This window comes from Melopsittacus undulatus, chromosome 3, assembly GCF_012275295.1.
Source record: "Melopsittacus undulatus isolate bMelUnd1 chromosome 3, bMelUnd1.mat.Z, whole genome shotgun sequence".
NCBI lineage: Eukaryota > Metazoa > Chordata > Aves > Psittaciformes > Psittaculidae > Melopsittacus > Melopsittacus undulatus.
The window spans coordinates 81,478,472-81,494,474 of NC_047529.1; the positions used below are offsets into that span (position 1 = coordinate 81,478,472).

At 40.1% G+C, this 16,003-nt stretch overlaps 1 protein-coding gene across 3 annotated transcripts in view; it reads right to left on the bottom strand.

Annotated features, from left to right (window-relative positions):
• Positions 1-4,266: 4,266 nt before the first annotated feature.
• The window catches only part of GRM1 (glutamate metabotropic receptor 1), a 173,097-nt gene continuing 161,360 nt past the window's right edge, over positions 4,267-16,003 (bottom strand). Inside the window, exons 8-9 of one of the 3 annotated variants that reach the window (XM_005150098.3) lie at positions 14,224-14,262; positions 13,005-13,206 (exon numbers count right to left, since the gene is read on the bottom strand). In XM_005150098.3, coding sequence (XP_005150155.1) covers positions 13,146-13,206; positions 14,224-14,262 — 100 coding nt within the window. In that variant the 3' untranslated portion in view covers positions 13,005-13,145. Of the gene's footprint in view, positions 5,102-13,004; positions 13,207-14,223; positions 14,263-16,003 lie in introns of those variants that run through there. The other 2 variants (XM_005150096.4, XM_005150099.2) reach the window with 2 other exon arrangements.

A 16,003-nucleotide genomic window follows, 5' to 3' on the forward strand; every position in this document is an offset into this window, starting at 1 on the left:
AACTCCAGGGGCCCAATCTCCATTACCTTTTGCTTCTTGTAGCCACCTACTCCATGCAAAGTAGGTGTGACACACTAGCCTGGGTCCTGAGATCTATCTTACTAAGCAGATTTCGGGCAGATATGCATGGATCAGGCTGGTGGAGTTGCCAACACCCTCCTTGGCAGGAGGCTGTAAACTACAGCTCAAGTATGGTAAGCTTCTTTGCTGCTCTATGGTCCTGGACCAGCCATCCGTTTACCCACTGCAAAGCTATTTTAGTTGGGCTTTTTTAGCAGTTGTGAAATACTGCACTGGGTGCTCTGAGGTGAGTAGCTGCTGTGTTACTCCTTGTAATTAAGTCCACTTGATCAGTGAAATCTTTACGAAGACATAGACAGACTAGACTTTTAATTGAAAAAAACCCCACCAAACCAATAACAACCAACCTGCCAAAATAAAAACCACAACCTCCTCAAAAATACCAAAAAACCCCAAACAAACAAACAGCCAAAAAAACAACCCACCCTAAAACCAAACTAAAAACATCTCTACAAGAAACAAGACCAAACTTTTGAATCTTTGGTACTTACTGCTGAACGTAAGGTCATTGTCTGTGCTCCACCAGTGCAGTATTTGTAGGCCAACTGGCTCTTCAGACGTGGGCCAAACCCAAACCAAGGAGCCCCTAGAATCAAGCCTATTCACAAGAGAAAAAGAGCTAGATTTTCTATCTTTAGTGCCACTTGGGTCTGAAAATCTCAGCAGTGCGCCAGAAAAAGAATTATACTCTCATCTTACTGAGCCCCAAGCTGAAGCACACAGCGGTTCAGGAGTTGCCAAAAAGCCACAGTGTTTGTGAGTTGCAGAAATGGAGGCAAGAATCTCAGTACTTTACTTTATACAGAGACAGTAAAGGAAGGAGGCAAAAGATGCCTGGGATGGATCAATGCCTATTACTCATAGCTGCCAAAAAGCATATTTGAGTTTCCATGATGAAAGAAGCTGACATCTCAAAAACACATGAAGTATTTCCAGCCAAGGGCTGGTGTTACCCATGTCCTTGGGAAGCAAAATCTCTTGTCATTTCCCACCAAATTCTCTTCTACAACATGTCTGCCTGAATGCATAACTACAGTGCTCCTGATTTTTATTAGGAAGCCAAAAAGCTGGGATTTGTTTTCTAAACAAAAATCTTCCAACCCTCCACTGTCTCACCCATATGCCACAATCTAATCAATACCTACCTCAATTTGAGCATCCCAACATCTCTCATACATGATGCTGAAAAGCCCTGGAACAATTAATTACTAGACATGACTATTTTTCTACTCAGGAAGCAAAAATTATCAATCTTGGCATTCTATTTTTAAATAATAAATAGAAAATATTTATTTTACAGCATTTTCAAGATCATTTTGACAAAAAGGCAGTTTTCATCAAGCATCTGACAGACCAAAAGAAAGAACTTTTACAGGAAGCTTCATAGCTCATACAACTACATACAGCAGGTGAGTTCTTGCTCTTTAGATATATTTACGTATGTGTATGTTTCTAGTTTTAACACTTACAAACTAAAAGCTAATATACTGAATTTCAAGTAAACTACTCATGATATAATTACATTGCAGTAATAAAATCAGTGCTTAATATGTTCAAAACAGACGCATATGAAAACAATATAGTACCTTGCCACATTGCTGTCTCCCCATGTATACAAATCTATTATGTTTCTTTTTCTTATCTACCTAATTTCTTCAAAGACCAGCTTCCTGTACCAGTTCTGTGCTTACTAACAGTGTATAGTTTTGGAATCAGCACAACAAATCTTATACTCAGATTATAAGAAGATAGAATAATTGCCAGTGTGGTGATTGGCAAAGAAAATAAGATTTTTCTCATTGCTTTAATGGGTAATCAGCATTTTTAAATTCTTAAACAGAAACAACAACAAAAAATATCCCTATGAAAGGCTCAGCAGACAAAAATCAAGCAACTGACTCTCAATAGTCTTTAGTTCATTATAAAGACATCAATCTACTGGCAAAGACCGTATCTTTGGGGAAAATAATTTCATGCTTTCCACATGCTTTCCACTGGCCACTAGTCATATTGAAAGGAGCCAACATCTCAAAAAGAAGATGAGGAAAATAGATTCTATCTGGTTTTGAGCACCAGCCAGGCCTTTGAATACCACTACTGTATAATTAAAAGAAAAAAAAGAGATTTGGATCTTGGGAGGAATTGATGACTGACAACAGAATTTCTTAAAATTCATGTGGAAAGAAAGAAAATTGGTAGAAATAGGCTGAATTCAGAAAACCCTGATAGAACACTCACAAGAAGCATGGCTAAAATCAGGTTTGGCAACTAGATTAACACGAAGAGATTCCTTAAAAGTATCTTTGGAAATAAAGTGTAGAACTGAAGGACATATCCTTGTCTAAATTGAACAGCACAATCAAAGTTCATAGCAGCTAAAATCCTGTCCTGCATATGTATAATATATACATTTATAAATAGGGTAATGATAAGTATAATTAAGTTCAAGCCATAGCAATTAGGCCTGGACTTTGAACATGCTGGCTACTAGGGAGCTTTGGATTAGGCCCATCTCTAGGAAACACATAAGAGTAGAGGAGGAGGAATGAATGACAGAACTACAGCTGCCTAGAAGTGACCTTTCAGATACAATATTGTATATTAAATAGAAGATGGGAAAGCATATGGAAAGAACATGCAACTAAACATCATAAGGAGATTAAAAGAATTGTCTATAAAAAAACCCTTGGAATTTATGCCCACATTAAGCACTGATAAATTTTCTTGTCTGGACATAATTTTATTTTAAATTATCTGAAGCAACAGAATAGTTGAATTACTCTTCCTGTCTCGCCTTTATACAGGTATGTGCAAGATTTCTAAATCAGATTTTTTCATTTTTTGTTTTCTCTTTTTAATTGTTTTCATTAACCACACTTGCTGCAAACATGTAAAATAACAAGTTCTCAATGCACTGGTTATTAATACCATATGTCTACTTCATAAAATACCTGCAAAACAAAGCACCCTATTTTAAGGGTAGCAAATGTTTCAGCTTGTATATGAAAAAAAAATTGTTAGCACAACATACAAACCTCCAAAGTTCTATTGAATATTTGTAACAATGTGATATAAAACATGATTTAAACATAAAAATATTTATAGTATATAAGACAATCTTCCAGTGGTAGTTACTGGACATTACATTTCACACATACCATACACACGCATACAGAAACACAAACGTACTCTCACTCTCTTGCTTCAAGACTGACTAACCCTGGTATGGAATTGCCTTTCTTTCAGAGTAATAGTTGTTGCCCTAAATATACAGCTAGTTCAAATGTATTTGATTGCAAAGTAACACAAAAAAAAGATGTAATCACAGGGCAAATATGTTGCATTATGAAAAGTTAGTCAATAAATATTGTTCTGCTACAGGAAATGTTGTGTAACAGTTTAGCCACATGGTTTGCAATCTTATACAAAAGGGCAGTTTTTCTAAGTCCTTATCATATTAGAGCAAAGGCTTTCTTCAGAAACCTCTTGAGTCTTAACTTGATCATAGTTATCGCTCTGTTCACAATCATAGTTAAAAAAGCCCAGATCCCCCAAAAAGCAGCCTAGTATGAAGAACAAATTCTTCAGACAAAAGTCAGTAAGAGCCATGTGCTTTCACATTATCTCAGGTCCTCTCCCCCAAACACATCATGCAGTTATACCACCTACAGAAATGAGGAAAAAATACGTATGCCTGTATGTCTCATATACAAGTAGCTTCGCTCCTCCTCATCACACTCTGCCCTTTCAGCTCCTGGGTGGGTCGCTTCTGTAGCAGACTGGCAGCAGTCATGAGATGTGCTAATGACCTTTCCAGGTCACACTTCCCAGAGTCCTTTTCAAGCATTGCCAAGAGAAGGTGTGTCTAAGTGTGATTTTTTTTTCCTGTGTGTTTATTCTTTTTTTGCTATAGAAGTTGTCTCTTGGGTTTGTGCTTTGTTATTGTTTCCTATCTTTTTCTCAAAGTACAATATTTTCAGTTTTAACAGCTAGAGAATGTTGAGCCCTCAGAAAGAATTTTTTCTTTTTATGTCCTTTTAATTATTTAAGTGCAGGATGAAATTTTTGCCCTATCATATGTGACTGTTCTCTGCCCATTCTTTCTCCAGCCCTTGGAGACTTGTCTCTTCAGGACCTCCCAACTGGCAGCTGCCAAAGTCTTTCTCATCTTGTCTCTTGCAGTGTTTACAGGGTGGATGAGCTTTGCTTATAATCCCTCAGGATGACAGAGGCATAGGTCACATCTGGGGGTGTGCAGAGCACTGACTCCGAGACCGGGGAGCTGGGCACAGAGCTGCCTGAAACCACCGAATCCCGGAATGGGGATGGGGGTGTCAGTGCTGGAGAGTCTTCCAGAGTCAGTTTGCTGGTTGCCAGCTCCTTGTCCTCCTTCTCTGGGTTCTTCTCGTAGACATATTCCTGAATGAGCTTCAGCCTCTCGCTCTCCGCTTCCTCAGCTGGGGGAGACAGGGGCTCCTCACTGAAGGCAGCCACAGGGAAAGGGGACAGGGATGGCTGCTGCGTTGGAGGGGGCTGGTATGGGGGCCGCACACCATTCCCAGAGCCAGTAGTGGGGAGGACAGCATTGAAGTCGGGAATGCCGGTGGTAATCTTGTTGACCACTCCTTGCAGCTGGTCCATGAGAGACCGTGGCTGCAGAGGCAGGGTCTTGGGGGACTGCTCGGGCAGGAAGAGGTGGGTCTCCTCTGCTGTGTCCTGCAGTGGGGGGGTCGTTGCCACCCGCCTGTGCACCACCATGGAGGGGCTGCTGGGCTGGTTGAGGCGAACGGGCTCTCTGTTTTCTTCCTCCACATTGTACAGAGTCTTACTGCTGATGTCAGTAAAAGTCAGGCTCTTGCTTTGGCCATGGTAGCTTTTAGTGAGGGGTTTGATTACTGCTGTCTGATTGCACCCTGTCTCCTGGTTCTTCACATGCACTGAGAGTCTGTGCCAAGTGTGTTCTCCTTGAAGAGCTTGTCTTCCACCTGGTTCAGACCATGACACAGACTTTCCATTAGAACTATGAATAAAATAAAGATGGATTTATTTTCATTTACATTACCCAGACATGAGCAGTATAACAAACAAGCTTGCAAAAATACTAATTGCTTTGCCTCATTAATAAGCCTCCCCCCTCCAGTTCTTTATCTCCTCCCAGAAACAATACTGCCTTTTAACAGCAGCAATTACTGTGATTTACATCCAAAGGCAATTACTCCATGCTGGTTACCCACCCTATAGCCAGCCTGGGAAGCCTAGTGTGTGGAAAGGACTCTGGGAGGGCCAGCTCTATCTAGGTTTGCTAACCCTACTTTGCAGGGGGAAGAAAAAAATGGGGAAAAAGTCACTGGAAGTGCTTTCATTAAGAAAGCAGTGGGTTCATTAAGAATCCAGGACAAAGCCTCATTTACAGCTTATAAGAAACATTTCCATACTGTTAGAAGAAAAACAACACACAGCTATAGCCTTTGGAACTCTGGGTAGAGAGAGGAATTGCTGCTAACCCCTCCTTTCCCTTTTATTCCCTGTCCCTGCTTTGAACTTCAGAACAGATTAGCTATTACAGGAATTAAGGACTCCCAGGGCCTCCATCAGGTAGGAGGCAAACACATTGCTTCCTGAGCAACTAATATTTACAAACCAGGATAAAATGCTGGGACTGAGAACAGTTGGTCTGTGTGGGTGGAGGAACAAGCAACGACACAATCGTGGTGAGTCGAACTCTTCGACTCTGCGTGCTGGCTGGATCCCATCAAAATGCTGGGCTGTTTGGCTGAGTGAGGACCTGAGGGCCAGGTCTGCCCCTGAGTAGCTGTAGTTCTTTTGCATTTCCCTGTAACTTTGCAGGGAGCAGCACTTGAAGCAGTGATACCTCATTAGCAGCTTGGTGGGACAGGAAGCTGAGCAGTACTTAAGAAGACCAAACAATTATTTAATTGCAGGTCGAGCAGTAGAAAACATTCACAAATTATAACACACATAAATATACCTGGGTGGAAGCCTGAGAGAGAGAGAAGTTCTGAGATGATTTATGTGAAGCAGCCTTATCTCAGGGTTTCATCCCTCAATAGGCAGAAGTAAACAAAGGATTAAATTTCAGACCCTGTGATTTCAGTGCAGGTGGGAGGCAATCTGGATGGGAGGCTGGCACAGCTGCGTTGCCTCCTGCTACTGCACACATCAAGGGTGACTGCTCCCCTTGCATACAGCCTGCAGTATTGTTCTAAGTATTCTGTTTTTCCTTGCTCAGACTCCTGTGCTTCTCTTTTTCAGGGAGTAAATAATTACCAGTTGAATTTTGTAAAAGAAAAAATAAAAATATCAAAAGACTCTTTCAGAGCTAGAAGAAACTGATACAACACAGATAATGCAATCTGGCAAAACGAAAAAGAAATGTACATGACAATGTGGCATTTTCCAGCTGCACAGTAAATATTCCTGGAAAAAAAAAAAGAATCTGAAATGGATCCAAGCTGGGAAGTTCATCTCCAACTCCAGATTCCAGACACTGGACCTGTGACTCACCACTTCTGTGGGAAATGGCTCACAAGAAAGGGCTCATCTAAAAAATTCATAACCCCCCAAAGCATGTAATTGGTAGGACCTGGAGCAATTTGGATCTAGATCTTTAATCTACAGGGAAAAACGTCAAGTTCCCAGTTGAAGAATGAAATTTCTATATTATACTGATCAATTAAAATAGAAGAATGAAAGTTTAAAAGCATTCCTATTTTGATCAAAATGAGCTGTGGTATGACAGTTTTTTTGAAGTGCTATAGAGATAAGCAAATGAATGCAACTGTTGGGTGTGAAAGATTTTTACAGTAATATTTTAACATATCAACATCTACAAACTCTTCACACAGGAACACATTTGTCTGCTTTAACTTCAAAACAAGTCTTTTTTTGTAGAGAGGAAAATAAGTCAAGTGGTCTTATATTGTATGTTGTTGATGCTAGAGCATACAAATACTGCAAAGGGCTTTTCTGGGGAAAAAAAAATAAAAAAAAAAACCAAAAACCAAACCATAACCATTATCTCTTGTCTCTTATGCTAAGTCCACTTCTGCATCATTTACTTCTTTACATCTAGCTTCAGTGCATCATCTCACTTTTGAATCTCTCTTCACACCATCTGTTTAGTCTCTATCTCATTTTGTTCCCAAGATTTTGTATTTTACATCAAAGGCAAGCACTGCTATTTTAAGGAACTCACTACCTCTGTCTTCAGCTCTTCCTCCTATTCAATTAATTTTCCTCCACCTCACGATGAAAGTCTGCTCTTCTGACTTCTTTATGTTGTAGCACACTCCATGATGTACTTAAGCAAGCCCAAGTCAATGACCATACTTAAACTGTGCTGGGACTGTAATATCCAAACATGAACAAACCACTTAATCAGGATTTGCCTGTTACTGGGGAAGGCTGATGCTGCCAAAGCACCTTGGTTCCCCTTGCCAGACAGACCTTACTCCTCATGACTCTGATGGCTTGTGACAAACAGCTTTTGAGCCACAGTGGCTCTCTGTAGGGTCAGTCTGGCAATTTCCGCTAAGGATCTCTCTTTTCTGTTACTGTTCTCCTTAATCTCATTCCAGCTCTTTCCCTCAATGTGCTGTGTCCATTAGTAAATATATCATGTTTGAGACAGAGTGACAAGATCGTCTTAGAAATACCTGTGCTCTGTCTTGCTGGGCAGCTGATATGTAGCCACAATGACACTGACACATTTGGGCAGAATTAACATTCAAGAAAAAGGCTTGTTATGCTGGAACAAACACCAGTCATCTTGAATGACATTAATGGACATTTAGACAAAAAGTGAAGATGGGGCTGGAAAAGATCAGACCTGAACTATGTCTCAGTGAGACAGGAGTCAGCTCACTTGTGCAAGTGATGACGACAAACCTGACTGCATGTGGGATGCATGGTCACCATTTGCTAAGTGATTGTCGTCTTCTTTTTTTGAAGGAAGCATCCATGGGAGAAGGTGAAGATCCAAATAATCTGCCTGATATAATGGGAGAAGGGATGATTTTTTCATACGAAGGCAGGAGAGAGCACCAAACCTGATCACAGCTGAGGTGCTGAAAATGTGATGTTCAATTGCACATGACCAGGTGGGACTATTTCATGTTCATCACATATTTACCTGCCTTTCCTAGCTTTCTCTCTTCTTTATGTGATTTCTCATAGACTTCACACTTACTGCCTAGAAGTGAACTCCTTGGAGCCTCAAGGGATCTTAAGGTTTGTAGCTGTGTATACCCAGTGTAGCACTTCAAGTACTATTTATTCAAATCTTCCCATCTAGTCTAAATGTTCAGACAGGTTCTTGGATTTCCTACGTAAGAGAGATTTACTTTTTCTCTATAGGCAATGACATTCCTCAAATGTAAATGCTGTTTCTCAATTTTCACCACAGTTTTGTCTAGGGTTTTCGTATTTTGGGGAAATAAGCATAATTGTTCTTGTGTGAATTTTATTAGTTCCATGAATAGATCTGTTGTTATTTTTTGTAATTCAAAGTGTTGTTTTTAATACATGCATTGATCTTTACAACATACCCTCTGCATGACTCTGAAGCAGTCATTTTCAGATACTTTTAGCTTATGATCATAGACACTAAGCAAGCTGAAAAACAGCTTCAGTCCTGAGTAGTTACTTGCACAAAATCTTTAAAAGAACTGATGTACCCAGGTCTGTGACTGTGGTCCAAAATACCCCCGCACAGCTATAGGACATGCCTGGTCATGGAGAATTAGATGAACTCTCAGTCCTGTGTGCTTGAACCCTTGTCTTTTTTGTCTTGAACATTTTATGCATAACAATCTCTAATTGATACCACATGAAATGGTTAAACAGTGGTATGTGTCTTGATGAGGTTAAAACAAAGGAAGCAAACAAAAGCCACCATCCAAAGCCCCTGTGCACTGGTCAAAACCTATCCCAGCCCAAACAGCAATTGCTGATGGATGCCATTCTAGGGAATCCAGCAGAGGAATTTCTGCCTTGCCCACAGTAGTGCAGTTGGCCATCCACAAGTTTTCTCCATCCCTGCAGTCACATAAGAAGCAGTAATGAGCCTGAGAAAAACTCTGCCCTGCTGCAGCCTCACCTGTTCCTAGGACCCAAGCTAACCAAATTTAATACTAGCACCTGCACCGCAGTGTGTTGTGGGTGCTTCACTGGTATCCATAAGGTCTCTTCTATTATTGTCTCCATTTCAGTAAGGCCACTTGGGCATTAAATGTAATGCCTCAACATATTTGAAGTCCTACATCTTTATCATGTACCATAGATCTTACTTGCCTAGCTCAACAAAGAATATTATACTGACAATGTGTATAAAGGGCAGCGTTATAAAAGCATTATAATTGCTACTATAAAATTTTAGTATGTGAAATATAGGAGGCATGGCACATTTCAGTCATCCATCCAATTACTAGCAAAGAATCTTTGATTCACCACTCTGGTCTTCAAGTATTTTGGAAAAATAATTAAATAGCTACTATTGTGTTGCTTAGAGAAAACAACTTATTCCAATAGATAGTATGAAGTTCAGGATAATAAACAGTCACAAATAGCAAGCAAATTCTTTCAGTGTTCAAGTAATGAAGATCAGAAACCTGCAAATCAAAGTGAAATTAGAAAACACTCTCACTAGTGAATAATTTTTGAATCTGTTATTAAGTAAACCCCACCGATTATTCAGAATGAATACACCCTACTGGATCGCCTTTGTGATTTTTTTTAAAGGATCTTAAAGTTAGTGCACAGAAAAAGCATGGTGCAAATCACCATAGATGCTCTGTTTTCAATGGAGAAGCACATATGTGTTATCTGAGGATGTGTCTCATGCTGCACATTTGAATCAATATATATGACAGTGTAGCTAATGACAGCACTTGAGCTAAAGCATTTATTCAGATGGGATCAAAAAGGAGCACAGCAAATAGAATGTAAAAACTGAAAATTAAAGTATTTTGAGCAAAGGGACCTGAAAAGCTTATGAACACAGGAAGAAAATGATAGAATGAAATTAATTTAGGGAAAGTGTAGGTGGGTGAAACTAAGACAAAATAGTCTGTAGGACTGGAAGGCTGTGAAGATCAACAACCTTCAAAACACATTGTAGCAAAAGAAATGCCATGGAAAAAGATCTAGAGCTGCTGTTGAATAAGAAAAGCTAATTATTGAGCTTTGAATAAAATAAAACCATAAAAATAGCCCATGAATTCTGTGTTCTCTGCTCAAAAGCACCACACAATTGTACAGAGATTATAAGGTCTTTCCTATGATTACAGTTTAATAGTAATCAAGATGGTTGGAGGTTTTTCCTTGCTTTCTGTAATCCTCTGTGATTCTGATGGAAAACGATTTGGGGCATCACTTTTTTACCAGAAAGATGCTGACAAACTGGAAGCTGTATACAGAACGGCAACAAAAACCAAAACCAACATCCAAGACAGAGAAGAGAGTGTGTGAGAGAAAGCCAAAATAGCTGAATATATTGCTTGATTTCAAACATCTGCAAGATGCTAGCACTGAGTCTGGAAGGTGTTTTGCATAGCATATAGATGCACAAGTGAGAGCCCTAGAGGAAACTACAAAAGGACAAATTATACTGAAAATCCAGAATATTTCCTAGTCAGTAGCAGTATCAGAGCAGCAATAAATTATTAATGAACTGGTAAAAGTCTGTTGCTCTGCATATTTGCTGCCAAAAAGTGTGCAGCTCTTGCAGAGGCAGTGGTCAATGAGACCTTTCTCCCACTCTAACTTGTCAGATTCTCTCATATACTTGGGAATGAAACAAACTCCCAACTATTTAAACAGTGCTTGAAGAGCCATCAGAAATTCCTTAACATGCCAGCATTTTGAATGCAAGCTTAACCCGGTTGCCACAGGAAGCTTAGTCATGAGGTTCCTCATCTGTAATGTACAGCTCTCCCTAATATGCTGCAGAAGATAAAGCAGCTAGTAAAGCCTGTGTGTTTTCTGGGTGTATCTCAATGTTTCCATGGTAACAAATGTGCAGCTTCAGAAGAAAAGAGCCCTGAAACACAAAGCTGATGTTTCTGGGTTTTTTAATATGATAATAAATATTTATGATTCTATATTTTCATGTTTGTTCATTTCTGAACATCTCCAGGATCATACAGAGAATGGAGACAACATCTGGATTTTCCTCAGGAAAAATTCAGACTCACGAACTGTTGCGGTTCTGGAGACTGACACTCAGACATGAGGCCAGGCAGTGGTGATGGGCAGTTGGTGATATGACAGACACATGCCTACTGCTCAGCCTGGGCAGGGCTGCCATAGGGAGCCTGGGCAGACGATTGCTGACGCAGGATGTTCCCTTCCCTTGGCCACAGTGCAGTGCTGCCAGGCCTCTGAAACCATCAGACCTATCCAGAGGGAGAAGGAAGCATGTGGGGCAGGGATGCAAGCAAACTTCATGCTCAGCAGCTCTGAAGACCTCTGCTGCTTTTCTTATCTGCAGCTGCCACAAGCATTTGAAACCCATTGACTGGTTGGATCCCACCGGAGGTGTTTCTCAGGAGCTCATGTGGATAAGGATTTTTTTTCCGAACTGAAAAAAAAATCCCAAGTGTTATCATGCAGAAAGCAGTAAGCTCAGCCTTCTCACTGCTCAGGAGTTTTACAGCTTGTGCCCATGCTTTTTGACAGCCCAAGCTGTTGTTGCATTCACCTTTGTCTCCTAAAGGTGTAACCTGTGTTGGACTCCCATTTGATCATTGGTCTTTCCAGACAGACAACTGATTATCTATACCCTAGGATCTGCAGCACTTGCTCCAGGTCAGAAAAGAAGGGCAATATTGTTGTCAGGTTGGAGGCTAATAACAAAATTTTTATACTGCTCTTTACACTGCCTTTGTAAAGTTTGCCTTTCAGGGTAGCAAATGGTTGCTGCACAGACTGTAAAAAAACACTACTTCTACAAATACATGATGCATTGTGCACATTTTTTCTGATCTGTTAATCAGAGTGGCATATTTGATTGAATTAGGATCATCGCTACCTCTCCACAAATAGCATAGACTGTCAGAGACATATACAGAGCTGGAATGCTTTGTCGCTGATTAGAGGAGCTACACAGCATCTCTAGCTGTAGAGAAACCTTGCTGCTCAAAATGCTGTGATAGTGGATCCCAGGCAGCTTTCCTCCTCATCACTGTACAACCTTCCCTGGGGCAGGGAGCAGGACTGTTTCACATCTGCAGTTTATCAGACGGAAACAAACATAAATCCCTCCTGGAAGAAATGAGGCAAGGCCTTTCTGTTTCTGCAACAGCTAGCATGTTTAATCCACAGGGTTTGTGCTCAGAGAGGGCAGTATTTGCACTTCTTATTTCTGAAAAGCTGAATTTTGCTGTTCACTGAACAAGGAAAATGCAGAATGTGAACATCTTTCAGTAATTATATCAGGAAAAATTTCTCTGCTACTGCTTAAAGATACTTTAGGGTGACTGTTCCTAGGCCACATTCTACTGGTTTTATTTACATGTGCCTGCTTGCAATTTCCCTGTTCTGCAAATCCCACCAAACCAGTGTTTTCTGTGTTCCCTCTGCTGGCTCTGCAGCAGCAGTTCACTAACAAGCACAGTTAGCAAGAGCTGTGCATAGCAAAGGTGTCTTGCAGTGAGACAGCCACTAGATTGTTTAAAGCATGCAGGATAATGTCATCTCCATGAAAAACTGTAAAAAAAAGAAAAAATGGCTAAATGGAAAAAGAAGGTAAAATCAGTACAAAAAAAAGGATGTATTTGCAAAGAGGTAGGAATTTACAAATAAAATTAAAGTCTTTAAAAAAAGGCTGAAAAAAATATATTCAGTGTCGTCTTCATCACATCCTGACAATCAGATTAAGGCATTGTGCAAAACAGGGGACATAAGCAAATTTCCCATTTTTAATGACATGCAACACATTTGTCCCATTGTTAGACATGATAAACCAATGAGAAAGAGAAAGCAAGGGGTAAAACCACTCTTTGTCATGCAGCTTCTCTTACACATTCACTGCAGTGTGGGATTTTTCAAAGCTGCACATGTGCCGACGGACACTGGCTGGTGGGCGAGAACTCTGGCTGCCTCTTCCTGAAGATTGAAAAGAAAAAGACACCCAGTGAGTGGTTATACACATGTGCACACATGGTGGCTATACCACTCAATAGGGTGCCTGTCCCTGACCTATCCCTAAGGGCCACTGCGGACTTTCCCATCTTTTCTCCTCCTGCTACCTCAACTTCTCCATAGATTTCTCCTTGATTCTAGCATAGTACTCTTTAAAATAGGTTCATGGCATTCATTCCTGCTTCCTTGCTGAGCCTTGATGCACTTTACATACCAGATTGCAAGGGCAGATGTGCATCTAGCTGTCAAAGGGACTTCTCCCCTGGTATTCCCAATGGAGGGTGAAATGATGAAAAAGGCACATCTGCCTTTCTCATCTTATTTACAGTAGTATTGCAAAAAGGTTTTGTTATGAAGTTTGTGCTTCCTGCTTTCCTGAATATTTTCTTTCTCTTACTTTTGAGCTGCAGCTGAATAGTCACTAGCTTTCATTATATGTAATTTCACTACATTTGCTTTTTTTTTCAAGGAAACATTGGCTTTATTGAGGTGGATGCAGAATGAATAGTCTCCTTGATGCTTTATCTGCAGGGGTAATTCAAAAAGAGATTGCAAATTGTGGTTTTGGCCATTAATGTAAGACAAATTCCACTTTATTTTTCTCCTTTTCCTTACCCTATCAAGTCGATGCAAACTATCATTTGCCTTTCTCAAAATCAATAAAAATATAAACACACACACGCGTGCTTTGACAAGAATCTCAGGTAATTTTGCACATGGAATGTATCAATGAGTTTCTGCAAAACAAAATTGTCATTATATTGCAAATAAAATGCAAATCAAAATTCAGCATTTCTCCCCATTAAACAATCATAGTGCATGCTTGCCAGACTTCTGTTTATCTCAAAACAACAGATTCATGGATGGTATGTGCAGGTACTACATACTCAGTACAGCTGCTTATGAGCCAAACAAGCCATTCTTCTCACCACACACTAAAGCACAGGAGCACAGCATGATGTACACAGAATACATGCATACCCATTTTGGAGAGGTAGATGCCTTGAGATGACTTCTGAACTATTATGAATAAAACACAAATAAGACACTGCTGAGCAATTTTGTAAATCTACTCACTTTGAAGTTTCTAGAATTCTTTACCAGGTGTAATGAGATCTCTGAGGTTTGACAATTTAGAGGCAATCATAATTAGGAACTTAGCTACCATGCACACCCTATTAAAGTTACAGAGGTTATTAAGCTTTTGATTATACAGAATATCCAACACTTCTATAGGCTTCCTGTTTTCTTCATCTATTGACAGAATAAGAGCTTTCTATTTCATGTTCTTGCATTTTTAAAAGTAATAAATTAGTAGCTTATTCAGTCCACAGGAGCTAATTTTACAAAACAAGTAGCAACATGCAGCTGATTATCAGCGAGAAAATATCCAGTTTGAAATGTATTACGCACACACGCAGTGCTGTATGCACAACAGAAGGCACACAGCCATGAAGAGCTTCACTCAGGGACCTTGAAAATGTGGACATTTCAGAGCACTGCTTGAGACCTGGATTTTTCTGAGTCAACCAGTTTTGCCAGCTATCATCCACCAGCTACTGTGGTTTGCTGTCTCTTTTGGCTTACTTAGTTGCATCACTTGCTGCCCCCCTTGTTTTTCTTCTTACTCAGATATACTCCTTGAGTGAGTTCAGAGCATTTTCCTCTCCAAGCTTTGAGCATCTGTAGGTCTTGTTATGAAATCTTCCTATATGGAAGAAAGAAAAAAGCCTGCTTCCTCAGGCAGTCCAAAATGCTTCCTAACGTGTTCAAAATACAGTAAACTCTTTTCTTACTGTGGGCTGCAGTTGTGCTCCTCAGCCAAAATCAAACACAGATACTACACATAATAGAGTATGCATCCTCCAAATGCCTTGCTGGTTTGCATGCTGTGGGAGGCTGTTGTTAAAACCCTGCCAAGCTCCATCAAAGCAGCGATCTGACTTTTGGTCAAGGTCAAGAGCAATTCCCATGTGATGATATACAGCATATACACTACAGAAATCAGCTCCAAACCTCAAGGTTCATACTTCAGTAGAATAGTGAAATTTAGATTTATAGTGTTATGGGAAATGTAGTGCATGTGCTGATTATGCAGTGAATTATTTTGCAACTGTCAAATCATTGTCAGTTGCATAAATAATAATAAATAATAACAAATGTTTTTGAAGCATTCCTTTTGAAGTATCCCTGTAGATTTGCTTTGTCTTACTAGTAGTCTGTGCTAATACTGCAGAGCCCTTAATTCAGAATTAGTGCCCAGATCTCTGTACCTCTCTTTATTTTCTTTTGTTTTTAATTGTGACAATTGTGATGCTTTTTCCTCCCAGATTTGCAGGCAGTGATGGCACTTCACATATATTTCTCTGGTTACCAAAAAATCATGTAGCCTGCCCATCTTTACAATATGAGTATTAAGGGGTCATTTTGAGGGCACACTTCTCAAGGGTAATTCCTGCTGAGTGGTTATTCGTATCTTAAGCCCAGAGGCAGGATAGATCTTCTGTGCATTTGAACAAGGAGTTGGCATACCATCATGAAAGTGTCTGAACTGCTTTCTAATGAGCCCCTGGGTGAAGTAACAGGGAGTCTGGCAGAGGAAGCAGGGTGGCATTGCAGAGAGTTCCTGAAAGAAGTGGTTTAATTGCTTTACTTCATGTTCTTTGAAGCAAAAAAATGTTTCTAGTCAGTCCTTCAGAACAGGGTAGGTAACAGCCCTGTTGAAATCTGCAGTGGGGATTATAAACGATCTGAGGGAATA